This window comes from Equus caballus, chromosome 15 (assembly GCF_041296265.1).
Source record: "Equus caballus isolate H_3958 breed thoroughbred chromosome 15, TB-T2T, whole genome shotgun sequence".
In the NCBI taxonomy this organism is placed as follows: domain Eukaryota; kingdom Metazoa; phylum Chordata; class Mammalia; order Perissodactyla; family Equidae; genus Equus; species Equus caballus.
This window is the reverse complement of record NC_091698.1, coordinates 55,921,777-55,949,737: the sequence shown is the minus strand read 5'-3', so window position 1 is coordinate 55,949,737 and position 27,961 is coordinate 55,921,777. Positions and strand designations below refer to the sequence as shown.

Here is a 27,961-nt window from a genome sequence, read left to right as displayed (position 1 = left end):
GGCCATAACTTACTGAATATTGTTAGTGACTACATGATGATAATGATAAAAGGCAGTCTTGAGATTGTGGACCATTCTGTTTTTAGCACAGATTGGGATGCTACTCTAGGTTATTGGATCTGTTGGGCAGGGAGAAGGACCTGGCAGGATTTCAGTTCTCCATGACTATTTTACGTTCTTAAAGAGTGTCTGTCCTTGCAGTCCCTGAAGCACAGCTGCTTGATATTGAAGATTGTGACCTCAACGTGGTGAGACTGTGTTTTCAAGTTTTCCTCCCTGATGAACATGGTAATTTGACAACTGCTCTACCTCCTGTTGTCTCTAACCCGATTTATGACAACCGTAAGTACTTTATTTTCTTGTATTTGTAGCTTTACCTTGTTTTTTTTAATAGCTAAATTTTTTTAAAGTATTTTGGAAATTAGAAAAAGAGCATGTTCATTTTGGGGAAAATTCAGACTACTGAAATAAATAACAAGGAGAGTAAATCTATAATCTCATCCTCCAAAGGTAATCACTGTCCCCAGTACATATTTCACGTTTCTTCATATATGTAGAAATATATCGTCATCATCATTATGATTATTCACACAATATTTTTGGCAACTTTAAAAAAATCATCACTCATCTTTTTCTAAACTTATTTTTTTTCTCTTAGCAAATATTTTGAACCTCTTTCCCTTTCAGACACCTTCTTCTTTTCGGTAGCTGTATATTTCCCTGTATGGCTATATCATAATTTTATTAAATCATTATCCTATTACAAGACATTTAGTTTCTTTCCTTCTCAGTGTTTTTCTTCTTGCTCTAACTTGTATTGTAGTAAATATCCTGTATGTGTATGTCTTGTGCAAATATGTCTCTAGCATAAATTTGCAGAAGTAGAAATGTTGGCAAATGCTAGATCAAAGGATATGTGTATTTATAGTTTTAAAAGATCATGAAACTGCCCTGAAATATTTTTACACGTATGCGTGTGTGTATACTCATAGGTATGCATCCACCAATGGTGTATGTCTATACCTGTTTTACATGTAGAAGGGTAGTGGGTTATAGAGCTATAAAGGTAGATCAGCGTATCCTCATCATGGAGAGCTTTGAATGCCAGGGAGAGTTCAAAATTGGGTAATATTGACCAGATAAGAGGAAGCATGAAAATTGCAATGCCATAGGGATATGGGCATGATTTAAGATTAATCTGGTAAGAGTGTGTAGGATGGATTGGAAGAATCAGAATTTAGAAGCAAAGAGATTTAATGAGAGGACATGTCATTGCCTAGAAATGCGGTCACAAGGTTCTAAGCAGGTTGGGCAATACAGTTAGAAAGGACAGGGACAGATGTGGATAATTAATGTATTTAGCATCCTTAATTATTTATACACTAATGCTTTAATCTATCCTGTAAATTGTTTTCCTAAAATTCTCTCCATCAAAAAGGAATAATATATATTACTAGGGTAGCAACCCATTAAAACATCCTTTATATTTAGGTGCTCCTAATACTGCAGAATTAAGAATTTGTCGTGTAAACAAGAACTGTGGAAGTGTCAGAGGAGGAGATGAAATATTTCTACTCTGTGACAAAGTTCAGAAAGGTATGTATTGGGTTTTTTGTTTGCTCCATTGAATTCAGAATATATTTTAGAGTAATCGATGCATTTTACTTTGTTTTCCCATTGTTATTTCTTTGCTTTTTTACTCACTAGACGACATAGAAGTTCGGTTTGTGTTGAATGATTGGGAAGCAAAAGGTATCTTTTCACAAGCTGATGTCCACCGTCAAGTAGCCATTGTTTTCAAGACTCCACCATATTGCAAAGCCATAACAGAGCCGGTGACAGTGAAAATGCAGTTGCGGAGGCCTTCTGACCAGGAAGTTAGCGAATCTATGGATTTTAGATATCTGCCGGATGAAAAAGGTGACTTTGGTGGTAATGTTTTATGTATGTATTAAAGTTAGCCTGCTGCTAATAACATTTTCTTGCAAGATACATTTGAATACAATTATGTTTCTTCATAATTTAGGTTTCTTTTCCTGAAAGGTTTCAGTTGATTTTTTTTTTTTTTTTTTAAAGATTTTATTTTTTCCTTTTTCTCCCCAAAGCCCCCCGGTACATAGTTGTGTATTCTTCGGGTTGTGGCATGTGGGACACTGCCTCAGCGTGGTCTGACGAGCAGTGCCATGTCTGCGCCCAGGATTCGAACCGACGAAACACTGGGCTGCCTGCAGCGGAGCGCGCGAACTTAACCACTCGGCCACGGGGCCAGCCCCAGGTTTCAGTTGATTTTTGACTGATTGATCTTTATGCTCTTTGCATCTCTTCTTAGGAAAGGAATCTGGATTAATTTCAAAGTATCTAAACTGCTTATCAAAATTTGTTTTATAATTAAGGTTCTATTTTGATCCCTTTTGTGCCCTTTTAATAGATGGTAAACTTCCCACTCAGAAAGTGGTCTCCATTTTCCTTATCTGCCCTTATTTCATTAGTTGACGTGGTTGACTATAGGTGTTAAAACAAAAAGAATATTATAAACTATTTTTCACTAAGAGAAAAATACCCTTTATTACTGACTTGGGATACTCTTTGCAACACATTAAATCCATATTATGCACATTTATTTAAAATATGTTCTATATAGGAATAGAACACCTGTTTGTTTATTAAAGGAGAAGCAGCATATTCCTGTAATGATTCACGTGCTTTCCTTATTCCTTTCTAACCAGATACTTACGGCAATAAAGCAAAGAAACAAAAAACAACTCTACTTTTCCAGAAACTGTGGCAAGATTGTGGTAAGAATATTTTGGATTGACTTGTATTTAAATAGAATTTTGGGGTTTTTTATTTGATTTTTCAAATTTTAACTGATAGTGTTATTTTTCAAATTACATTCAATAATGGAAAAACTTTATCACAGCTGTTAGTTTTCCTGAAAGACCTAGACCTGGTCCCCTAGGATCAACTGGAGAAGGAAGATTCATCAAAAAAGGTATTTTCTCCCATATAGATATTCCTTGTGATCAGAAGGACCAGTGCTTTGTACAATATATTAGAATTCCATTCTTAGGAATGAAAACTGCTTCTTTAGTATTTTCCACTCCTACAGATTTTTTCCTGCTTTGAACATTGAATAAGTTTATCTCAGCTTCCAAAGGTCCTGTTGGAAACTGTGATTATGTTTTTGGGATTGAGAACTTATGGTTCATATGGTGGTAATTTTACTAATTACAGTGTGTCATGGAAGAAATAGTTTCTATCTGGCCAGTCACCTATCTTTGTGAATTAAGAAGTTTTCCTGGAACGCAGCCATGCTCGTTTGATGGGATCTTTTCTGTGGCTGCTGTTTTTGCACTACAGTGACAGAGTTGAGTAGTTCCAGCCGAGGATATTATGGCCCACAAAGCCCAAAAGATTTATTATCTGGCCCTTCATAGAAAAAAGGTTGCCAGCTTCTGCTTTAGATCATTCAACTAGAATTAATTATAACTTTTTTCCTCCTTACATTCTTAAATCAGTGCTTTTTCCTGGTTTAATATGTATAGCAGTCGTACAATATGTAAATAAATATAGAATCCTTAATTTTTTTCTGACTGGGAATTTTGTGGTACCTTAAAGTTATATCATTATGTCTTAGAGAGTTATGCAGATTTTCCAATCATCCCTAATGAGTATTTCCTCCATCCCTCCATTTTTTTCCTAAAAGTGGGGAATGTGAAATGATTTTGGCTGTTTAGGTTCTCACTAACTGAAATTCTGGTATTTATCTTTCACTTTTCAAAAATACCTTTATAGGGCCTCAGAAGCTAGGTTTAACTGGAGTGAAATTATCAATGGCAAAATAACTTACCGAAATTATTTTATAGGTATTTGTAAAACAGTATGTGTTACAGAATTTAGTTTTGGACTCTTGTAATAATTTTACATGCAGACTTTTTTTATTTGAAATGTTACATCAGTTTCCTTGAAAATTTTATTAGTGTGTTTGTGCAGTTTTAATTTAGAAATAATGCTTTTTGTAATTTTGTTCATTTCAGTTTTACAAAAATACATTTCTTTCCCCCTACAGAATCAAACTTGTTTTCTCATGGTGCGGTTTTGACAGAAATGCCCAGGACTTCAGGAGTTTCAAGTCAAACAGAATCCTACTATTCCTCATCTGTATCCATCTCAAATGCATTGTCACATCATGCTCCAGCCATACCCTCAATGGTGCCTCAGCCTTCTTCAAGCTGGTCGTCAGTGGCCCACCCCACCTCACACTCAGTCAATACAAATCCACTGAGTAGTTTTTCAACAGGGACACTTTCCTCTAATTCACAAGGTATCTCACCATTCCTGGAAATACCTCTTGTGACTGATTTGAATGCTTCTAATGCCTGCATTTATAACAATACTAATGACATAGGCAGAGTGGAAGCATCATCCATGTCACCAGCTGACTTATATGGTATTTCTGATGCCAACATGCTGCCTAATTGCCCTGTGAATATGATAACGCCAAGTAATGACAGCATGAGGGAGACTGATAATCCGAGACTTGTGAGTGTGACTCTTGAAAACCCCTCATGTAATTCAGTGTTACATCCAAGAGACTTGAGACAGCTCCATCAGATGTCCTCTTCCAGTATGTCAGCAGGCGCCAGTTCCAGTAGTACTGCTTTTGTTTCACAGTCAGAGGCATTTGAGGGATCTGACTTCAACTGTGCAGATAACAGTATGATAAATGAGTCAGGACCATCAAACGATACTAATCCAAACAGTCATAGTTTTGTTCAAAGTAGTCAGTATTCAGGTATTGGCACTCTGCAGAATGAGCAATTGAGCGACTCATTTGCATTTGACTTTTTTCCAGTTAACTTGTAAGATTTAAATGGTGAGTCAAGATTTAAATATTTGCAACCATTTTGATCTTACCTATATAGATGAACATTTTCTATTTCTCTGCCCAAGCCTATAAACGTGGGTTTGGGATTTTTTTGGTTTTATCTTTGAGGGCTGATAGTCCAAAAACTTATTTATCAGAGAGCAGTGTAAAACTTCGGGTATGTAGGGGATTCCTCTACAGGTAGTATTGGCTCCAGAGTGCCTTGTTTAGCTGGCAGAGAATTTTCAGGATCTGATGAAAGATGAATGCTCAGTGCTGAAGCTGCAGCTGAAAGACGGGTGAACTCACTTCCCAACTTCAGGAAGAGCTGGACAAAGTCCAGCGTGTACAGAAGATTTTGCTTCAAGAGTAGATAAATCCACACAGGCTGAACTTCTAGGCTATGATGCCCTGTGGAATCCTATATACACTGAAAGTTTGTTTAAAGCAGTAAATATTTCAGCCTAGGTTTAGTTATTATTTGACCATAAGAAGTGTATAATGAATCTGTGACATGTTAAATATTGAATAAAATCAATTGTTCTATTAAAAAAAAAAAACTTTGGTTATGTAGAATACAAAGTTGGAAACTGTCATAAAAGGAAAACTCCAAAATAGAAATTAAAAGGGCTTTACTGTTTCTTCTTTTGAAACATGTGACCCGATACTGTTCACAGTGGGAATTCTGTCTTTAGAGTCCCACCACATTTCCCAGGACAGACTGAGGGGAGAGCGTTAGAGCAAGCTCCCATTTTCCAAATATACTTTTTTATATTTCTTTTATAATGTATTAATATATTCTTAGTTAAATGAATTAACTGATATTTGCTTTCAAGCAAATTTAAGGTAAAACCTGTAATGGCTATGCCATTGGAAAAATAAATTCATTACAGTTTTTGAGGCCTGTGGGCCAAGGTGACCCCTAAGGGGTTTTCTGAAGCTTCTTGCAGATTCTTAGGTTTATAGTTATCCCTCAGTATCTTTGCGAGATTGGTACCAGGAGCCCCCGCAGATAACTGAAATCTGATAATGTTCAATTCCCTTATATAATATAGTGTAGTACAGTGAATACAGTTGGCCCTCCTATTCTGATGTGGGCTTCCCCCCGCCGCCCCCGTTGTCTATCTTAGTCACAGATTCTTCTAGTTGTGGGATGTGGGATGCTGCCTCAACATGGCCTGATGAGCGGTGCCATGTCCGCACCCAGGATCCGAACCCTGGACCGCCGCAGTGGAGCGCGTGAACTTAACCGCTCTGCCATGAAGCCAGCCCCTAAATGGGTTTTTTTTTTAATTAAATAAGCAGTTGACTTGTTTTGCAGTTTTCTTCTATGTAAGCCGAATTAAGGGTACTGCTACATCTGTGTTTTAGAAGATTTCCAATGGAGTTTTCATTTTTCAGGTGCTATTTACTGATCATAGAAATTATTTTATAATTTAAAAAGCATTTGGCAACCTGCTTCTCCTCTATCTCTAAATGTATTTACACTTTCACCTGTTCTTCTAACACCCCACTCTTCGTATCTGAGGAAAAGGTGACAGTCTTTCTTTCAAAACTCTACTTGTGCACTGGATCCCTCCTCCTTTCTCCCCTATCCTGTTTCTGGATCCTCACATCACCATTTAGTCCTTCTTTTCTCTGTATAAATATGGGAAATGTCTTCTCTAGCCTAAAAAGAAAGGAAAAAGATCTTTCCTGCACACCCTCATGTTCCTTCCCTTCACATCCAGACTTAGGTTTTTAGACCCCATTTCTTTACGATGAGACGGAAAAGAAAACAAGCAAGTTTTTGGGTATTGGACGTTCTTAAATGCATAGTTCAGACCAGATGAACCCTTCAGAAATGACTTCTGTTTTAAAAGACCGCACTTAAAAATACCAGTCTGTGATGAATTAAGATCCTGCAGAATCGCACTATTTTTTTTTTTGAGTGTTTTAAGTATTTTTGTATGCTTCTTAATAACTGTAATGAATTTGGAGGGACTGAAAAAGGTAATTTTTAAAAGTTCTCAGGTATTGAATTATTTAATTGTTAAGTGTGATGTTAACATACAATCATTTTTAAAATGTCAAAATGCCTTTTATTGTACAGAATATTTTATTACCTTTGTAATATCTTTGTATACAGTGACTTTTTTTCTTGGTAATATAATAAATGGAAAAAAAATCTAAAACTCTTATTAAAATTTTGTTGCCATTTAAGAATATCAGTGAGATTTTCTTCGTCTTTATAGCATCTTCCTTATAGGGAAAGGTAATTTTGGTTGCTTAGAAACATCAGGTATTTTTATGGAACGCTACAGCTGTATATACTTGCATATGTAACTGTCCTTTGAAATGTAAATAATTTTGTAGAGCACTGAAATGTCTTTTTAAAAGATTTTCATTTTCTGCCTTCCTGACTTATTTCCTGCCTGTCTCCCTTCCTGAGTAATGCAGGACAAAAGTCATTAGTTTATTCTGACAAGGTACAAATAGGTATTGCCACAGGGGGTGAAGGTGGTGGTCCAGTGTGGAACCTGAGGAGAACTTGAGGGGAGTAGGGAGGGGCATCTCGGTGACCTGGAATAAGGATGCAGCGATAGAAGACTGGTTATTTATGAGGGGGATTGATCTATTAAGTAAATATATTAAGGCTATTGTGAGCCAGTTTTCTGTTAAAGGAAAGGAATTACAAATATGGAAAGGGAGAAAACTAGAGTAAGGTTGGAATAGGAAGTACTGGTATAAACTCATAGTTTTCAATACATGTAGATAAAGAAATATTATAGATGTAATTGTGTGTGTGTGTGTGCACTTGCATGTGTGCCCACATGTGCTATGAGAGAGCTTGGGACCAGCAATGCTACAAGAGCAATGAGCACACCTAGTGCCCTAATGCATAGATATTTAGGCTTCTAAATAGGCTTCTAAATATTATTTTCCACTAAAAGGAGCCAGTTCGTCCTAGAGAAATAGCCCATTCCAAGACTGGTGCAGATGAAATACAAGATGATCTTGGAGTGTCTTTGTATTAGAAGGTAGGAGCATGCTCCAAGAATGATGGGGACATGTCAGAAGGACACAGGAGCCAGCTTGAAGGGGCACCCCCCTGGTCAAATGGATACTTAGAAATCAAAATAAATATCAGTAACAAATTATAACCCAGTGAATAAAATAGGAAGCCACAAATCCACAAGGATAAGTTGTACTTTACAGTGGAATGCCAACAAATAAATGCAAAAGAATGATGGAATTAGAAAATCAGTATTTGACAATCATTGTAATGAGTCACATGAAAATCTTTCAATGAATGCTAAAACAAATTGGTGAAAGTTTGATGGTTTCTCTACAAGGCAGTTATTAAAGAGAAAAAAGAGTAACTATTAAAGGGGAGAAGTTTTGCAGACACTGCATTAACTGATCAAAGCCCAATCATCTGTAACTGCACAAACCAAAATTGTGTGACACTTGATAAGATACAAGAAGATGGTATCTCTTCTGTGGTATTCTTCCCAGCAATGTCCACCCTGAATCTCATAATAAGGAAACATCAGGCAAACCCAAATTGAGGAGCAATCTTCAAAGCAACTGGCCTGAAATCTTAAAAAATGTTAAAGTAGTAAAAGTTAAGGGAAGATGCACTGTTTGGTGGAACCTAAAGAGACGTAACGACTAAATGCAGAGTGTGGTCCCTTGACTATGTAGGACATTGTTGGGACTATTGGTGAAACTAGTGGGGTCTGTGGGTTAGATAATAGTAGCATTAGTGTTAATTTCCTGATTTTGATAGTTACGTTGTGGTGAGGTAGAAGAATGTCCTTGTTTGTAGGAATTACACACTAATGTATTTGGGGTGATGGGGCATTGTTGGCTCAAAGGTTCAGGGAAAAGGTTCTTTGTACTTTTCTTGCAGCTTTCCTGTAAATTTGAAATTATTTCAAAATGAAAAAATTAAAAATATCATCATAAAAGTAGTACTTTTTTACACAATAAAAAAGGCTACCATTTTTAAAAATCAAAGCATACATCAAGGTTCATTCTCTTACATGGACTTAAAAATCAAAGAATAAAGCTCCAAAAGAAAAGGTCTGCCTATGTAAGATGTTTTTCTTTGGAAATGGAACTTCTAAATGTATTTCACATAGTTTGCAAATGTAACCAGTTAGCTTACTTGGGAAAGTTTTCATTTTACCAACTGTATTTATTTATTTATTTATTTGTACTTTTCCAGGTATTCAGAGTTGACGTTTTTCGTAAATGAAGCTACAAACTCTATTTGGGACAAAGAGATACCAAGAATTACAAAGGGCCCTTTCTCTTAAATGTTATTTAAAAGACTTTTAATTTAAACAAATCTATAAGGAGATCACAAAACTAATTTCAAAATATTTTTTTATAGGCAAAAGTGAAACTATAGTACTCTGGTTACTTAATATTGCCAGTTCTGCATAAAACAAAGACCTATGTTAATTTTCAACAACCTATGTCATATGAACATTTGGAATAAGTATAGCTAATGGACTCTGCTTGAAATTTTGTATAATCTCAGAAATAGAAATTTAAGAAATAAAAGTCTTCTAATTTAAGTTTACTAAATATGGAGCTTCTTAATTCTTCCATTTTGCAGATCCACTGAATTCAACCCTGAGCCAAAAAGAAACATGCAAAAGACTATCTTCCCAATTATTTATATCTCTTATGTAGCAACATTTCCCCAGAAACTGAGAAACATTCACACAAAAGTTCTTACCTTTTTTATCAAAACTTTATTTCTGTTATCCCTTTCTCATTTTCTGGCATTGAAAATAGTCAAAAAGTTATTTGCCCTTATTCATATATGAAATTTCTTCATGTCATTTTCCTGATTTCTAAAGTGAATACTACATCTTAATACCTATGACCTATGCTTAATAGAGAGATGGGAAACTGAGCAATCCAATACTATCCAAGTCACGTGTGTTCTAAAATAAGCTCAGATAGTTGAATCAGGGAATGGAAATTACACTTAAAACTGAAATTTTAATGAGACTCCTTGCCGAAACTTTTAATGACCCATCCATTTTCTTTAGGTTTTGCTTATTTGATGTTTATCTTCTTCATAGTACCAACTGATGATTAACTTATGAACAAATGGTAATCATATGCGATCATATGAAATATACTTGGGCTATATTTTGGTAAACTTGATTTGGTATCTAAATTCCAAAAGTCAATTCTCATGGTTATGTGCATTTAAATGACAACCTCCAGTGGCTCCTTCTCACGGTAGGTACTCGATAATAAGGTTTATTAGAAAGGACCCTAGAGACCAAGGAACTTCACTTCTAGTCCTAGATCTGGAAGTAACTAACAATTTTAGATAAATCATTTAATTTCTATTCTTTGGTTTTCATATTTATAAAATGGTGATGATAATATCTACCTGATGAAGATGTTTGAAATTGGATAATATATTGAAGCACTCTGGAATACAATCTCAATTTTTTAAAACCTTATCCCTGGGAATGAAGTTATTCAAGGCACTTGTGTCCTCTTATTTAAAAGATTTATGAAAGTCTCTTACCATAGTATGCCTCAATTCCTAAGGTTTCACTTTCCCTCCCCAGGAAATGTATTGACAATTTTAGATTGTCAAAATAATAACTTAAAGTCATTAAGATTTGTGACAAATCACACCAAAAGTACATCTATTGGTAACAGCTTGCTTGAAGCTTACTGGGAAAATATTAATGATGTCAGATTTGCATTTGATATCTTAAAATATTATAGGATACTGTTCTGCATAAATCTAGACATAACTTTTACCAACATCATTTAAAAAATTTAGAACATGATTTTTAAAGGTGGTATGTCTCTTGTGGAAGGAAATTCTGCTGAAAGAAATTACAGCTCAGATTATCAAAGAATGTACCTGTTTGCGTACCTCTCTAAATGAAAGAATTAAGAGAGAATGGTTTCATTATTCATAGCTTGGCTTGTGAGGGTTGGAGAGGGAACGAGAAAAATCATAAGACATCCTTAGAACAATTTAACACAATATACACTAACATAGATCCTGAGATGTTACAACCAATTAAAAAATATATAGATCAACATGATCCAAATGGTTTCCAAGACACCGTTATGGTGAGTAAACAGCCGTTTTACAGTGTTTGCTGAATGAATGTCCACATCGTGCCAGGAGAACTCTCCTCTTTGTTTCCACATTTGAAAGCTAGTCATCGAGAGCAGGGGGCCAGTCAACATCTACAGACTAGAAGGAAGAAAACAAGTCATTAAAATATATTAGTGTTGTAGTAAGCATTTGCTGGTAATGCTGTATCCATTTCATCTTTTTAATATAATGCAGCAGAAGAAACTGCATTTGAGGAGCTATTGAATACCACAGTTTAACACTTTAAAATTCATTCTAGGACATGGGATTCTTGGGTCTGAGGCCTGTTCCTGAATTCATTGAGTATTTGGTTACTCAGCTGGTTACTAATTGTGCATTTTGACTGTTAAGAGACTAGAGTACATTTAAATGTTTAAAATTTTATTTATGAGTAAAGTAGCAAACAAATTCAGGTGGCAACACCAACTTGCCCTCAGAAGCTTCAGCAACTTTTATTACTCTGATCATTTTCATTTTCCCATCGTGTATTTACCAAATAGTCAAGTAGTCTATAAACGTATAGTCTTGTTTGTAAGTTAGCAACTAAATGTGAAAAAAGTGAATACGAAAGATCACCTGGAACTAGAAAAGGATTAAAGATCTTTGCCTATCACTTCAGCAGAATTTTTGTTTCTTTTAAAATTGAATTTATCCATCCCGGCTCAACCTGGTTTGGCTCTTGTAGAACAAAACTTTGATCTTCAAGTCATAACAAAATTACAATAGCAGACTATTTTGTCTCCTCATAATCAAGTTCTAGGCCTTAGAATATGAAATCGCATCTTAACTACCCTAGAAAGCCGAATTTGAGAAAGTGTTTTTTTTTTTAATTCACCGTACCTGTGTTGTTTTTTGAGACTTAAGGTTTAAAACCTGAAATGATTTACTAAAAGTGATTTTGAAATTAATCTGAGTCACTTCACATACTAGATTCAGAAAAATTTTACTAGAAAAGCCCAAATAATTATTGCAGGTGTGTGTGTGTGTATCTTTTACAAATCCCAAGAAAATATTTTGCTTCTGTTTCAGAATATAGCCATATACCGAACACCCATAAATAAGCTAACGGGTAGTTTCCCAAGCCTGAAAACTTAACATTACTGATCACAATCTTGTATGTGTTGAGGGCAGGGGAGGGTTTAAAAAGCTCCACAGGTGACTCTAATGGACAATCAGGGCTGAGGAACACTGGCCTGTGACTCCTTGACACTCCTAAGCTGTTCTGAAAATTAAGATCAAAGATGCATGCAGTTGGGATTTTCTTTAACAGGCTGTCTTCCTCAACATGATAGTCCTACTGAGGAGGCTCCTTGCAACCTTGAAAGTGCTATCAACTGGCTGCACAGCAGGAGCTGTATAAGAATCGAATCTGAAAGCACTCAAGAGAATTGCTGGTAAGGTCATAATGCTCCAGCAATCATTTGATTATCATAGCTGTTTTGACACTAGGCAACTATAACCACTCCTTTTTATAACTGATAGTATTCCCAAGAGCAAAATGCTAGCCTGTCCTAAATTTTTGTTGTTGGAGGTGGGGGAGGAGGGACTCTATTCCGAATCGGATATTTGTCAAGGAGCACAGCCTGTGACAATACTTTCTGATGCTCAAATGGGAAAAACATTTATGGAGAATTGCCTGAAAGATGCATTCTATCCATTCTTCTAACTACTTAAGAATATAACCTTGTTTCACTTCAGAGTAGAAGAGCAGAGAATTTGGTTCATGTCATAGGGGTCCCTTATAGAAATGCTTTTATTAATAACCATTGGCTCATCCTATTTTCTACCCCAGACCTGCATATATGTTTCTGAGTAGGCTGCCTTAAATTCTTGATAAAACAAGACAGGACTGGGAATGAACTCCGGAGTCCATAGGACATATATGAAGGACACTTACAACTTCATTTCCTTGCTTGGTTTAAGGGTTTAGATCTCATGCCCTATGTAAAGCACAGTTAATAAATTACCTATATATTTGCAAGGATCATAAATGAGACCTTGTATTTTTAAAAAAGAAATAAAAATTCTGAAGATATTCCCTCCCTGCAGTACACAATGCTACTGTGAGATTTTGACCATTTTCAAACACCCATGCAGGTGAGCACTACTATTTGGCTTAGTGCCAAAAAAAAAAAGCATAACCTTAGCTGAATTCAATGTGCAAATGAGCATTTTCACAATAAAATAGTGTACCTCAACGTCCAGCTCAAGAATGTCTGCAGTCACATTCATCAGAGAGCCAATGTTTGGCTTGGTTCTCCCAAAGTCTCCATGTACAAACTCTTTAATGTAGCTGGGATTTGTTTAAGGAAGAAATGAAGATAGCCAGGCAGTACCAATTGTTTGGTGAGATTTGATAGGTGAAAGGGAAATGAGAAACAAAAGCAGAAATGTTACAAAAGAGAGGTTATTTCTGAGCTATGACTTTTGATGTCTCAGAAAATAAGCCATGGCAAATCGGTTCCTACCAGCCTAGCAGCCAACATGAGGATATGGGACCTGAGTCTCCATCAAATTTACCAAAAGTCATGACTTTCTTTTTTCTTTAGCTCATCTCTAGGTGCCAAGGTTTGGGTATGGATTTTTAAAATTAGCTGTAGTTCAATGCTAAAAAATCTTAGCCTTTTTTTTTTTGCCACAACTTGCATTTTGTCATCTTTCTGATCCCATTTTTCAATAACAGCAGCTGACATCTGCCAGATGGTAGGTTTCCACAGGGTCACACAAAGAGTGATCTCAATGATAGCTCTCCTTGTAACATGACCTGGTGACACAATGGCAATACGATGGCAGGGACAATGAGAATATTAATTTAGTCTTGATGAAGGCCCTTCAGAAGGATTATCAAAGAACCTAAGTTCTAGTTGTTTGTTAACATGATTAGCAAGAGAATTATTTTAATTCTCTCTTTTTTTAAAGGGGCAACTTTGTGTTTCCTTCATAGGTCTTCAAACTTTGAAGTCAATGACTAATCCTAGTTATTAATACGATGACTAACATTCCTTACACAGGACTCTACTTCAGAAAATATTTATCTGAAAGATGTTTTTACCAGCATTCAGTAACAACTCAGCATTATGTTGCATTCTATAAACCAGCACTTAGTATAAAAATTTAATATAACTTGAATAGGAAAGATAAGTTTATTACAGATAAATAAAAAATTAACACCATAATATGCTGATATTATGTCCTCACTTTCTGAAAGTTTATTCACTCGACTTTCACTAAATGTTTGACTCAAGCATAAGACATGTAATTATCTAGTAACTCTCTTGTTTGCTAAACTCTTAATTACTCAACAATTGTCATTCTTTTTCTCTCACTTTCTTTAGAGACTGCTACTTCTGAATAGCAATAATGAAGGAAGATGACTAAAAAGCCCCAGAATAACCTGTCAAAGGGTCCAGAGTGTTTCTTATTCATACCCAGAGGGACAAAGTGTAAGTCAAATGAACTAGTTCAGTGTACTGAGCAATATATGTGAAAAATTCATGTACTTCTGCATGTAACTATGTGGTATCTACAGCCTTACCAAATAGTCTTTCCTGCTAATACCTTGAGTACATGTACACAGCTGGTTCTACAAATATTTTAATGAGATTGAAGAGACATTAGCTTCTCCAAAAGACCACTGCATTTCTTCCCAGCACAGAAAAACTAAAGCTGGGATTAGGTAAAGTTTGTTTTTTTTTTAAATCTGTGATTTCTTTGAAATTCCATCCACATTCTATCTACAATAAGCAAATGGGCTCCAAACAACAAAGATACAAAGATCTGCCCACTATGGTATAAAGAGATCATGCTTGATCCAAACTGCAAAAATTTAGGATATTTTAGGAGTAAATAAGCTATACCTGTTTCAGCTGGATAAATCACAGTCACTTCTGGGGTGAGGCAGCAGAAGAAGGGGAGAGGAGGTTGGTAGGGAAGGAGAGGCAGACTAATTACAGCAATATAGTGAGAATGCTATTTGGTGATTAAAACTTGACACTTTTTTCCTTATATCCATTAGTATATCATTAGTTTTTTGTTGTTTTTCTTTTTTGAGGAAGATTATCCCTGAGCTAACATCTACTGCCAATCCTCCTCTTTTTTGCTGAGGAAGATTGGCCCTGAGCTAACATCTGTGCCTATCTTCCTCTATTTTATGTGGGACACCTGCCACAGCATGGCTTGACAAGTGGTGTGTAGGTCCGCACCCAGGATCCTAACTGGTGAACTCCAGGCCACCAAAGCAGAACATGCAAACTTAACCACTGTGCCAATGGGCCAGCCCCAGTATATCATCAGTTTTATACTAGCTAGAAGGCATTTTATCACTTCATGCTATTAGACCACAAAATAATATAAAACCAAGAAAGAAACAAACAAAAAATAGGAGCACCTTTGAAAAGTAAATTAAAGCTAAGACTATGGCAGCTCCATGATCTATTTTAATCAGCAACTCAGATCTGATACAAAACCTCACAAAGCAGGATAGGTTATGAACAAGTGATCAGCCTTGGACTATTCTCTTGTTTTGGGCCAGTGGCCAAATAAGGTGAAGATCAATATGTAAAGTAGGGCCATTCCCAACTACTCTCAGTGTTTAATCATCTGGGGCAAATGCTTGAAATGCTGGGAGGACCCAAATGTGGTCATGAATATGTGACAGGCAAAATGTGTAAAGACAGCAAATGAATCAATCAAAAGTGTTTCCTGAGTACTTACTATATGCTCAGCTTTGTCTGAGACACTGTAAATATTTCAAAATTCACGTTAAACTGGCTGCTGCTCCAAGGTTTAAAATGTCATTTTGAAAAATACAAATTTAATGGGGAAAAAACACCCCAAACAACAACAACAAAATGGATTCTCCTCCAACCTAATCGTTTCCCTACCCTCCTAGATCAAGTTGAACTATTTTCTAGGGCAGCCTGAACTCCTCCGATAGGGTTATGGTTAGATTATTGCTATGCAGAAGGTGAAAGGATACGTTCCAGCCTGAGTTTTCAGATAGAGGCGGAAATGATGCTCATCCACATAGCGAGTCTCCATGGAGTGAATGATGCGAGTTCTCACAGCCAGGGGCCTCCGGTGAAGGACCCGTAGAGGTGTTTTCTGGTCGATCTTTAAGTCCTAGAGGAGGATATGATACAGAACCATGCAGTCAGCTTTGCCGCCCAGTGAAGGCTGTCTTAGCACCTCCTTTGTCAACACTGGCTCACCACAGACGTTTTCTTTAGAGGACCCTGTCTATCGTTGTTAGGGTAGAAACTAACTAAAATTATAATAAATTGTATCACCTAAAGTTCAAACTCTGTGAGACTTTTCATAGCCTAGTCCGTGATTACTAATTTTCTGAGTCCTAGTATGCCATAAAAAAGGCTTTGAAGTAAAATGATCCCAAGGTCTCTTTTGCTGTAATATTTAACAAATTGATTTGGACTCTGGAATTCCATCCTGCCCTTTACTTTACCAGAGCTCTTCTGGAAGACATGTTCTCACCCTTTTTTTCTTAACCCAACAGAGTGACCTAATAGTGGGGATTTCAGATTGAGGTGAGAAATGTCTGTAGAAGGCAGGACATCAGCATCACTTGTGCGTATGGATAGTCTGCATGTTTTAGGGAGAAACATACACTTATTTACAGGGGTATTTATTTGGTTCATGAAAGGATATATCTGGAAAATTAATAGTTGTATCAATATTTAGGGTAGTGTTTCGATATAATAATTACAATAAGTGTGTACAATAACACAGGGCCTCTCAATATTTGTTAGACCAGTTCAAGTTACAATTCAGATTTTATAGGGACACAGCCTTATTTTTCTCACAATTAGAGATTTCCTTTTATGTCACAAGATATAAAATGAGAAACAGAGGTTAATATTGTAAAAGGCCCACTAATTCCAAGTTTCAAAAGAGATATTGGGCCTAACCAGAAATGTAGGTTCCTAAGAACTTTGAATCCTCTCCAACTTCTTGTTGGAACAACTCCTTCCTAATTTACATGATTAGTGAGTGCCTTAAGCCATGCTAAGGAAAGAGAGGTTTCTGTCTGGGCTCCCCTCCATCAAGTTCTCCACTAAGAAAGAAAGAGCAAGTTCTGACAAAGACTACACTTGAAACGGTGTGACTGCTTTTATCAGAGCAGCGAGTCAACAGCCTTTCCTAAGTCATGGGTTTTATGATTCTATAATTGATTTTAGAAGCACTTTGTTCTGACGAGATAAGCTGTCTCCATAAGGTCTGACATTTCTCTGGTGAAAAAGACTGAAAGAAGGATAAGGCTGAACTATTAAAGAATCTGTAAAGATATGGCCCCCACTATGGAGTACAGAAACAGCTGGCCCTTAAATGAGTGACTATGTAAGGAGTGCTCTTCTCCTGTTTCCTTTACATCCAGTCACTCCCAGGACTCTGACCCTTGAGCCAGTCAATGGAAGCATAAATCCTGTTTGTGGTATCTTTTACCATACAATTTGTTTTCTACACAGTCATATGTATGTATGTGTGTTTAAATCACAATGTAATAACCCTCTATATACTCTTATAGCTTGTTTTTTTCCCCTTTGCATTTATCAGGAACATTTTCCTTTGTCAATAAATATTCATCTACCACATAATTTCTAACAGCTGGGTAGTAACAGTCCATCACACAGACAAGCCATAGACAAACCAGTCCCCTCGAGTAGGGCATCTAGATTATTAGAAAATATTGCCCATTTAAACAATATTGTGATAACTATATACATTTTTGTGCCCGTTTATGCTCATTCCTTGCGTTTGAAAGTAAATTATCTTTACAGGAAGAGGTGGGGAGAGGTGGGAAGAAATATGCAAATGAACAGGCAGACCCTTTACAATGACATGCTCACGTGAAGGAAAACCTAGCATATGCCAAGATATTTGTACTCTACATATATTATCCTGTTTTGTTTACTTATAACATGTTTTATTTATGCAGTTAATCTGAGCATCAATTCTATTAGATAAACTCTATTTTATATTTCCTTTTCACAGATGGCCAAATCTAACAATAGCATTGCTGAGTATTTTCTATGTGCCAGATACTGTTCTAAGTGCTTTATATGACTAAACTCATTTAATTCTTCTAACTAATCTTATAGATTAAGAAATTGAAGCATAAGAGGCTAACAAACTTGTCCAAAGTCACACAACTAAGAAACGCAGATCCAGGATTTGCACCCGGGCAATCTGTCCTCAGAGTAAGGTTCTTAATCACTAGCAACACTGCCTCTCAAATGGGTTAGAGGAATTGCCCAGTCATTCAATCAGTAAATAGCAAAGCCAGAATTTGAAACCAGGTCTCACAGGCCCCAAAGCCCATGCTCTGTGACTTGCAGGTAATAAACTAGAAGACAAAGGACTCTTTTATAGGCAGTAGAAAAATAAAAAGAATTGCAGCACTTAACTACCTTTACATCATTTAGGAAGTCAATGTCTTTCTTCTGTATTGCTTTATTTGTCCATATTAAGGCACTGTAGGTCTTGGTCTTTTCTTCTTCACCTTCTTTCATATGTCCTATTGCCTCTCTAAACAAAAACAATAAAAGAAAGTTTGTCTGAATATATGGAACACATAAGCCTTGCCCCAAACTTCCCTTTCTTTAAAAATAGCCTTATTGAGATATAATTTACATACAATTCCCCTGTTTTAACTGTACAATTCAGTGATTTTTAGTGTGTTTATAAAGTTGTGCAGCTATCACCACAATTTTAGAATACTTTCATCACCCCCCAAAATAACTCCATACCCACACACAGTCACTTCCCATTCCTTATTTCCCCCAGCCCTTGGCAACCACTAATTGACTTTCTGTCTCTATAGACTTCCCTACTCTGAACATTTCACATAAAATGGAATCATACAGTACGTGGTGCCTGGTGTCGGCTTCTTCCACTTCATAATGTTTCAAGGTTCATCCGTGTTGCAGCATGTGTCAGTACTTCATTCCTTTTTATTACTGAGTAGTATTCCGTTGTATGAATACACCACATTTTGTTTATCCTTGGACATTTGGTTTTTTTCTACTTTTTTGCTATTATGAATAATGCTACCATGAATATGCCTGTAGAATTCTTTGTGTGGATGTACATTTTCATTTCTTTAGGGCATGTATCTAGAGGTGGAACTGCTAGATGATATGGTGACTCTATGTTTAACCTTTTGAGGAACTGCCAAACTGTTTTCCAAAGTGTTTGCACTTACAATCCCACCAGCAATGTATGAGGGTTCCAATTTCTCCACATCCTTGCAAACACTTGTTATTTTCTGCCTTTTTGATTATAGCCATCATAGTCAATGTGAAGCGGGATCTCATTGTGGTTTTGATTTGCATTTCCCTGATGATTAATGACGTTGAGCATTTTTTCACGTATTCATTGGTTATTCGTATATCCTCGTTGGAGAAATGTCCATTTAATCTTTTCTTCATTTCCCCATTTTTTATTTTATTTTTATTTATTTATTTATTTATTTTTTAGGAAGATTAGCCCTGAGCTAACTGCTGCCAATTCTCCTCTTTTTATTGAGGAAGACGGGCCCTGAGCTAACATCCATGCCCATCTTCCTCTACTTTATATGTGGGATGCCTACCACAGCATGGCTTGCCAAGGGGTGCCATGTCCACATCCGGGATCCGTACTGGGGAACCCCAGGCCGCCAAAGCAGAACGTGTGCACTTAACCGCTGCACCACCGGGCCGGCCCCCATTTCCCCATTTTCAATTGGCTTTCTTACTGTTGAGTTGTAAGAGTTCTTTATATATTCTGGATACAATTCCCTTATCAGATACATGATCTACAAACAAAACATCCCTTTTGAAATCATTACCAGTGAGTGAGCCTACCCTTACCTTGTAACAAGCTGTAAGTCACGGACTTGGATTTTGTTAGATGAGTTATTAATTTTCTGTAGTAGCAGAAAAAGAGAAACAATTAGCAACTCTAGTTCAGTTACAGAGTTGCAGAAACATGACGATTTCCATGTCATGAAGTGGTTTACCTGCTGAAGTTCCTTAATTTCTTGTGAAGTGAAATGTACTCTATGAGGATTCACCAGCTCAATTGCAAAGGGCCTTCCTGGCAGCACACACCCCGTCATGAAACAGAAACGTGTTGATGGAGTTAACATTTGGGCTAATGCAAGAGGGTTAGGAGGTGTGAAAAAACGAGTTGCGCTCTAGAGGACTGAAAGTTTAGTGACATGACTACATCTGGGGGAGGGAAGAATGTGTGAAAACAATCAAGAGGCTTTTTGGGGGCTGCTAAACCCCAGCATGGGCAATATGTGAAAATGACTGCTTTCCCAAAGGTCCATGAACAAGCCTGTGTTAATTACAAAATAAAATCCAAACAACCGCTAATTGACTTGGTTCCACTAATGTAACGTCACATGTAGCAATGCCCAGGTCTACCAAGTTGCAGGCCATCCTCCTAGCCTAATCCACCAGCAAAATGGAAAAGCTGTGATTCCATGAGAGGAACAGACTATAAATCTCCGATAGCTCAGGATTAACTCTCATCATCTTTCTTGTAATTCAACAATGTAAAATGAGAGAAATAATGGCTAAGAAAGCAGAATCACTTTTAAATGAAGATGTGCTTTTTGAAAACTGTACTGGTACTACTGGAATGTTATTAAGTGGAACAATTAATAACCAAAATTTTGGACAAAATCAGGCATTTCCTTGCTAATGCACATAAAAGTCCCTTATAACCTACAGGTATGCAATAATAAGATGGCCCCTGAAGAAACGATTCTTGTTAAAACACAATCATATAATTTATAAAGGTAGCTCCATAATCCACAAAGTTTCCTCACTTGGAGAAGCTGAGATCTTCTGCCCACTTTGATTTTGACTGACTACAGTAAACCCGCTGTTGGAAAAGGGTGATAATCTGAAAGTTAGTTCTAATCAAGTGATGCTGTTGCAATCTTACCATTTCCTAATGTTCTCACATCCACGTCTTCTCTTCCAGAGGATGAAAAATTAAAACCTTTGGAAAGCAGATTAAGAAAAAAAATCAGAGACATATTAGCCCTAAGACTCTCATTCCCACCCTTTGGTAGAAACCCAATTTGTCTTGAACAATCTACAGGATAATCCCAAGATAATCCTCCTCTTTTTTTTGCTGAGGAAGACTGTCCCTGAGCTAACATCCAAGCCCATCTTCCTCTACTTTATATGTGGGATGCCTGCCACAGCATGGCTTGCCAAGTGGTGCCATGTCCGCACCCGGGATCCAAACCGGCAAACCCCCGGCCGCCAAGAAGCAGAATGTGCGCACTTAACCGCTGCACCACCAGGCGGGTCCCCAGAGTCTCTTAACCACCATCTATACTGCACCACCACAAAGACAGCCAGGAGAGCTCAGACTCATGCCTTCAGGGACAAGCAAGACCAATCTTCTTGGACGAGGGATTGGGAAAGGCTGGGATGTTTTGGGAACGCTGCTTAGTCATTAGAGTGATAAAGTTTAAGGTCTCTGAATGTAGAGGTTGAAGGCTAGAACTCAGGCTCACAACCTGATTTATTCATTCAGGAACCAATACCTACATGGTGTATGTGCAAGGCACTCTGCTAGATGCAGGGTAGCCAAAGGCAAACAAGATGGACATTGTCCTTATCCTCACGGAGCTTAGCGTTTGTGGAGGGGTATGGACAATAATATAACGGGCAGGGCTAGGACAAGAAAAGCACAGGAACATTCCTGCACTAGGAGCACAACTGCAATATGAACTAAGAGGTTCGTACTTACTCCTCAACAGTCCAGATACTTTGGAGAGCACAAGATGAAGAACAAGATTGTGGGGAAGAATAGATGGGAAAGGTGGAATGGAAGGAGGGTATATACCATTGTGACAGCCATTTTTCTCCCCAGAAACATTTTATATTCAAAAGTCCCATGTAGATTTTGGAAAAAGGAAGTCCAAAAGGCTTGAAAAGTCCTATGAAAACCACACTGAAGATTAGCCCTCCTTTCTAGGATGTTTAGCCTTCCTTCACCTTTAAGAAATCCCTTTAGCAAGACAAGGCCAACACTTGTTAGAAACATAGGCTCCGAGCTGTTGTCTGTCACACACTGCCAGAGTGAAGTGGGCTCCTCTCTTCCCCACAGGGTCCAAAGCTGTGGGTCTCACAGAAAGGAGCAACCAAGGGCTGGTTAGGTAAGCGCTAGATATCTGAGGTGGACCTAGAATCAAGTTGTTAGTTAGGCTCAGAAGTCTGGGTAACCTGTGCTGTGTTAACACTGAGCAATGAGGAGCACAAGGTCAGGCTCTCCTCCAGGAATGTAGGCCAGGAAGAAAGTAGGATTGCGTAGACCTTTAAGTCCCAAAGAACCCTCCATTCCATGTTTACACTCCATCGTCAAGTTGCTAATAAACCCACAAGCAACATCAGTAGCTTCCAGTCAGTGTCAATAGACTCAAGAGTAGTGCTAACCAGGGATGGGTAGCTAAATGGAGAGTTCGAAATGGCATCTGGGAAGCTGAAAGATACTGACTCCTTGGGGCTGTGGTTTGTCTTAGACCTGCCCACCTCCATGTCCAAACCAGCCACAACGTCATCAGGGAATGCGGGGATCCACAGTGACTGAGCCATAACCTGCAGCTGAGGTGGGTGGGGAGAGGGAATGAACAGGACACAAAGAGATAGGTCTACTGGCAATGGCTAAATCAGACCAGAAATCTGAGATTCATAAATTAGCCCATAAAGCTTCCCACAAACTCCAGCCTATCAACAAGAAAGAAGTGCAGAAAGCTAGGCTCCCTTTTTTCTTTTTTGAAAGCCAGGCTCTTGAGAAATCCAGAGAAACATTAAATCTAGACTAAGGGAAAAGGAGTATTTATTATATCTTTTAGAAAAAAATGTTTCAAATTTAGACCCTACATGGAGAAATGCTTTTGAGAGCAAACTTCAAAACTTTATTCATGTGCAATCATGAACAATAGCAGACAAAAAAGGAAAAGGAGCCACTGCCTTAAATATTAGGAAATACAGGTTTAAAATTTAGTTGCATTTTCTAAACTCACATGATGCCTTATTTTATCCCCCTAATCTTGTGAGCTCTTTGAGCCTCCTGCTCAAAGGAACAGATGAATGATCAGAACTATGAGCTCGTCTACAATGGTCCTCATACCTGGGGGCAGACAGACAATGGGACTGAAAGACGGGCAGAGATGATGAAGGCCTCCGAATATCAAGAGTTTAGAGTCTATGTTGTAGCGAGTCAGTGGCCAGTTTTAGGGGAAAATTTCTTAGACACATTGATTTTGAGAGTGTGTCAAAGTTTACTACTCATTAGCTAGGGAATTAGCAAGTAGACAATATGACGTGCCCGTGTGAAGTGACTGAGAAACAAGTTTATGTCTTCCACTTAGGGGAAGGAGGCTTTACATAAGTAGCTTCGCTGCTTCACGCAATACTGACTTATTTTCATAGAGCTGTAAAACGTAGAGGTATACGAGTCAGAACCATCTTCCCAGAGTCCTCAGAGGTGAACCACAGAAACAACAAGTAATATACCTGAGAAGCACAGGATTAGCAAATTGATGCTATTAATCAGGCATTTTGAACAAGATGTTATCCCCTGACAAGGAGCCAGTTAGCACAGAGCCCCAGAGGTCAGCTTTTTCTGAAGCGGCTCTCAATAAATTTCCTCAGCACACAATTACAGATGCTAAACACAGTTTGCTTTATTTTCAGTTTTGGGACGATATTTCCCCCTCAAATGGAAAATGGTAACAAACCACCTTCATGAAAGATTGCAAAGGGGAAACATACCGCTGTTTCCAAGCCCCTTGCAGCCCTACTGGTAACGGGGCTTTCTTGGGAACCAACTAATCAGAACTGAAAGTCTCTTGAATCTTCTTACAGAAAGGGAATGAGGTGGCCCCAAAAAAGGGCTTAAAAGAGACTTTTTGTGCTAAAGCTTTATTTTCACTTCTTCATAACTTGGATAAGTCTTAGGAGAACAACCAGTGTGTAAATGTTAAATTAAGTAGTTAAAAGCTCATGGCAATAGCCAGAGTCTTCACTTTTAAGATTTTGGAAAATATTAGGTTGCTAGGTTACTTTTCTCCATTCAGTAAAATAATTATTAAAGACCCTTAAAAAAAGGGCCCACCTACCTGATAGGTGACAAATTATAAGAGGGATGTGGTTTGAAGTGCTTCTCTTTCCTCTTGACAAACAGAGAGCTGGAAAGGACAGCCATATTTCACCTAGATCATCTGCTTGTCATTCCCAAAGCAGGCTGGTCTTAAGGTTTTTCAGAGAGAAGGATGAATGTCTAGCTGGTCTCTCAAAAAAGGTGTTCTAATTATGCTAGGAGACCCCTTCCAAAGAGTGATATGTTTACTCACCGCCTACAGTTTTTCCTGATGTACAACGAGATTTCCTGCGATTGAAATCTTAGTCCCTTTCCTGTAGCCTAATCCTAGGTGAAATCACAAGCCTTTATGCTGCCTTTGACCTGACAGGCCTATTGAAACAAAGAAAACATAAACCTGACAGGATCTGACTCATCCCACAAACCTGGGCTGATTAATACCTAGGAAATTAAAATACAACACAACTGCCATTAAGTCTTTGTAAAATGGTGGCTGTTGATCTATTTTCTCTAGGCCTGAACTTTATCCCAAGACATATTAGTGGTTAAGATGGAATCCAGGCATTTGCCAGTGATTATCCTTGAACAAGCACTGGACGTGGAAGTTGTGTTTTAATTTACTCATACTCCCAAAAAGCGGCTAAGGTGTCCCAAGGTCAGAGCTTAACTGCATTTATTAAAGTAGTTTCAATTGTTTTGAATTTGTCCAGGAAAGTGCAGTCATCTTGAAATAAGAAAGAAATCCTTTGGCACCTTGGCTCAAATCCAGCCCAGGTCAGAGGAGCTCAGGACATGGCGATCTCTGTTCATGGGAACCTGCCAGGTAAGGGGTCAGCCAAACTTGGGTGATTTACAAAATATAAAAACCTTCCTACTACCTCTGATAAATCCATTCATGAATGACAATACAGTTAACATACGAATATTACAATACTTACTCTCTGCTTTGAATGTTGTCAAAAGATGATCTGAAATTAATTCTTCCACTGAAGATTCCAGCTTCCTTTCTCCATCAATTATCCAAGGAGTTTGCGGAAGATTCCTGGAGTACTTATTATATCTCCCTGCCAAAGAAATAGAAGTAGCTCGGATGGAATGGTGTGATTTTGACACAATAGGATAAAAAGAGAAGCAACAACTATTTATTTATTTTTATTTTTTTTAAGGAAGATTAGCCCTGAGCTAACATCTGCTGCCAATCCCCCTCTCTTTGCTGAGGAAGCCTGGCCCTGAGCTAACATCCATGCCCATCTTCCTCTGTTTTATATGTGGGATGCCTACCACAGCATGGCTTGCCAAGCTGTGCCATGTCCGCACCCAGGATCCGAACCGGTGGGCCCCCAGCCACCAAAGCAGAACGTGAGAACTTAACCGCTGCGCCAACGGGCCAGCGCCAAGCAACAACTATTTATTAAGTGCCAATATCCTAAGTGCTATGATATAAAACAAGGCTTAGCCTTTGACTAACTTACAAACTAATTGGGGGAGCCAGCACATAGACATAGGTAATTAAATGAAAAGATTTCAGCTAACAATAGAAGAGATTTCTAAAGACATGATATGAATCATCAAATGAGTTCTAAAGGAATGCTCCATATATTTATTAATCCAGTTGTCCGACTGGACAAGTGAAATATTACAGAACACACCAAGGATCTTTTTTTTTAAAAACAGCAACTACTCTTTTTACACCTGATTAATAATACTTTCGATGTAATAGTCATTGGTGATAATATATTCCAAAGAGTTCAAATATAGGAAATTTTGAAGTTTTTGCAATTAAAAAAAAAAAAACCCTAACAGAATGACTCACTGCTTTATGAATAAAGCAATGCTAAGGCAGGTAGCTTTCATTACCCCAGGGCAGGGTGTTATAGTCAAGACTAAAGAACAATTTCCTTTCAGCTATTACTATGAAACAGCTGTAGCTTTCAAAACAAAAACTGTCTGCCAGATTACCTCTTGGGAAAGTCAATGCAACAATATTTTTTTCAGGCAGAAACCAAGTGTTTAGTCATTTTGCAGATAATAAAATTATTTTTTCAAGTTGGCTTTCATATAAAACATCCTCTCCGCAGCTGTTTCTCCTGACCTGTTTTGAGTCTCTATATCTACCCACATTCCTACTTGGCCATCTCTGATGAAAACTATTAAAACCTGGGAAGTGTCATTTCCCTTTGGCGCGACATTTTAAAATAACAAATCTCCTCAGTGATCCTTAAGAATGCCTAAACCTAAAATAAGCTTGGCTATCAGTTCTAGTTCTTAGAAGAGTTAACTAATCAGAACCTAAGAACAATAATAAGGAGGAAACAGAAGAGGAGTCAGTTGAGTTTTTCAGAAAAGAAAGTTGACAGTGCAAGTATATTCTAGACTAAATATTTTACCAGCCACAAAAACAGCACCATGAGCACACTCAATTTCAAGAACAGTACAGACAGCCTTTGGTGAGTTTGGAGGACAAGGAAACTGCCTGCAAAACAAAATAAATGTTACAGCTACTATTTTCCAAACATGAAACTGACCCACATAACTATGATGCATCAGCATTGTCTGAGACACACACAGCCTAAGTCCCTTAAGGACTAAGCCTCTCCCTAACTTTAAGCTTCGGAACCACAAGGGTCTTTTAGGCCTCTAGAGCACCACTTTTAATCCATGAGAGTGGCATTAAGTAAATCAGGGCTCTGCTACCACCCTTCATGCTCAGGAGGCCTCATGTTCCCAGATGATAATTTCTAACAGCCTTGAGATTTGGGAGAAAAATCCATACGTAGGAAGTAGAAGCCTTCCCAGGTTCTTTAGACATTTTGCTATCCATGAACACTTGCTGCTAGCTTACCAAATCCTCAATCGTTGGGATAAAGCTGGTGTGCAGTGAGAGACTGGTCACATGAGTAAGGCCCACCTGCGGGAGGGTACTCCACCATTTTTCTCTCTTTTTCTTTCTCATTCCAATTACGACCTTGGGAATTAGACAACAGAGCCAGGAAAAGTAGAATGTGCAGACTCTGCCCTTTTAGCTAAGAAACTTCAATCCAAACTAGGACAGACAGGGAAGAGCATGTATGGCTTTATTCTCTGTCTACGCTCTGGGAACTTCCAAAGCCACAAACTGGAGGCAAGCTATAAATGACTAGATGTGGACTTAATCTCAAATTCATGGCTTGAGAATTTCATTCAGTTTCCCAAGATGTCTTAACAAAGAAATCACTTAGAAACTCCGGAACTATTGCTTGTAGAGAGTAACTGTCTTTACTTTCTAAAATTTAACAAAAATATTTCCATTCTGAGACTTGTTTTTAGTCAGTAGAGTGTACAAAATCTTCCTCATAACTTTCATTATTTGAAATTTATTCAAGGATATTCTGAAGGATAACTATGATAACATTTTATTAAATAAAATAAACATACTGAGAATTAAAATATAAGGTTTATTGTATTTCAGCATATTTTAACAAGTGAAGAAACTCATGAGCCTTCTTTTCCCTTTTCTGGAGATGGACAATACCAGGAAATACAGGATTAGGGATGTAATGGGACTAGCACTGGGCTGGAGAGTCAGGAAACTGGCTCTATGTCCACTCTGTATTACCCAATTGATAATCTTAGGCAAGTCAACTCCCTCTTTGGACCTCAATATCCTCTTCTAAAAAATAAAGAAGGTGGAGTTGATTAATAAATTCAAACGTTAATTTGACAAACATTTATTGAACACCACTACTTGCCAGGTACTGAGTCATGCATTGGGGATATAACGATGACTAAGACACAATCCTGGTCCCTGAAATACATCCAGTCTTGTCTTAGAGATAATTCAGATTATCTCTAAC

The 27,961-nt window shown here is 37.7% G+C and overlaps 2 protein-coding genes across 7 annotated transcripts in view; one reads left to right on the top strand and one right to left on the bottom strand.

The window, feature by feature from the left end:
- The window catches only part of REL (REL proto-oncogene, NF-kB subunit), a 34,556-nt gene extending 27,484 nt beyond the window's left edge, over positions 1–7,072 (top strand). The window contains exons 5-10 of one of the 2 annotated variants that reach the window (XM_005599961.4): positions 202–342; positions 1,492–1,596; positions 1,708–1,920; positions 2,727–2,795; positions 2,921–2,992; positions 4,070–7,072. In XM_005599961.4, coding sequence (XP_005600018.1) covers positions 202–342; positions 1,492–1,596; positions 1,708–1,920; positions 2,727–2,795; positions 2,921–2,992; positions 4,070–4,866 — 1,397 coding nt within the window. In that variant the 3' untranslated portion in view covers positions 4,867–7,072. The remainder of the gene's footprint in view (positions 1–201; positions 343–1,491; positions 1,597–1,707; positions 1,921–2,726; positions 2,796–2,920; positions 2,993–4,069) is intronic. The other variant, XM_014731153.3, reaches the window with a different exon arrangement.
- Positions 7,073–9,105: 2,033 nt separating this feature from the next.
- The window catches only part of PUS10 (pseudouridine synthase 10), a 70,780-nt gene continuing 51,924 nt past the window's right edge, over positions 9,106–27,961 (bottom strand). For 4 of the 5 annotated variants that reach the window (XM_023618401.2, XM_023618399.2, XM_014731154.3 and 1 more), the window contains 9 exons: positions 26,516–26,601; positions 25,067–25,192; positions 20,955–21,011; positions 20,017–20,093; positions 19,868–19,923; positions 18,428–18,545; positions 15,982–16,124; positions 13,197–13,296; positions 9,596–11,102 (listed from right to left, as the gene is read on the bottom strand). In XM_023618401.2, the coding sequence (XP_023474169.1) occupies positions 11,064–11,102; positions 13,197–13,296; positions 15,982–16,124; positions 18,428–18,545; positions 19,868–19,923; positions 20,017–20,093; positions 20,955–21,011; positions 25,067–25,192; positions 26,516–26,601 (802 nt within the window). In that variant the 3' untranslated portion in view covers positions 9,596–11,063. Of the gene's footprint in view, positions 11,103–13,196; positions 13,297–15,981; positions 16,125–18,427; positions 18,546–19,867; positions 19,924–20,016; positions 20,094–20,954; positions 21,012–25,066; positions 25,193–26,515; positions 26,602–27,961 lie in introns of all 5 variants that reach the window. The other variant, NM_001346586.1, reaches the window with a different exon arrangement.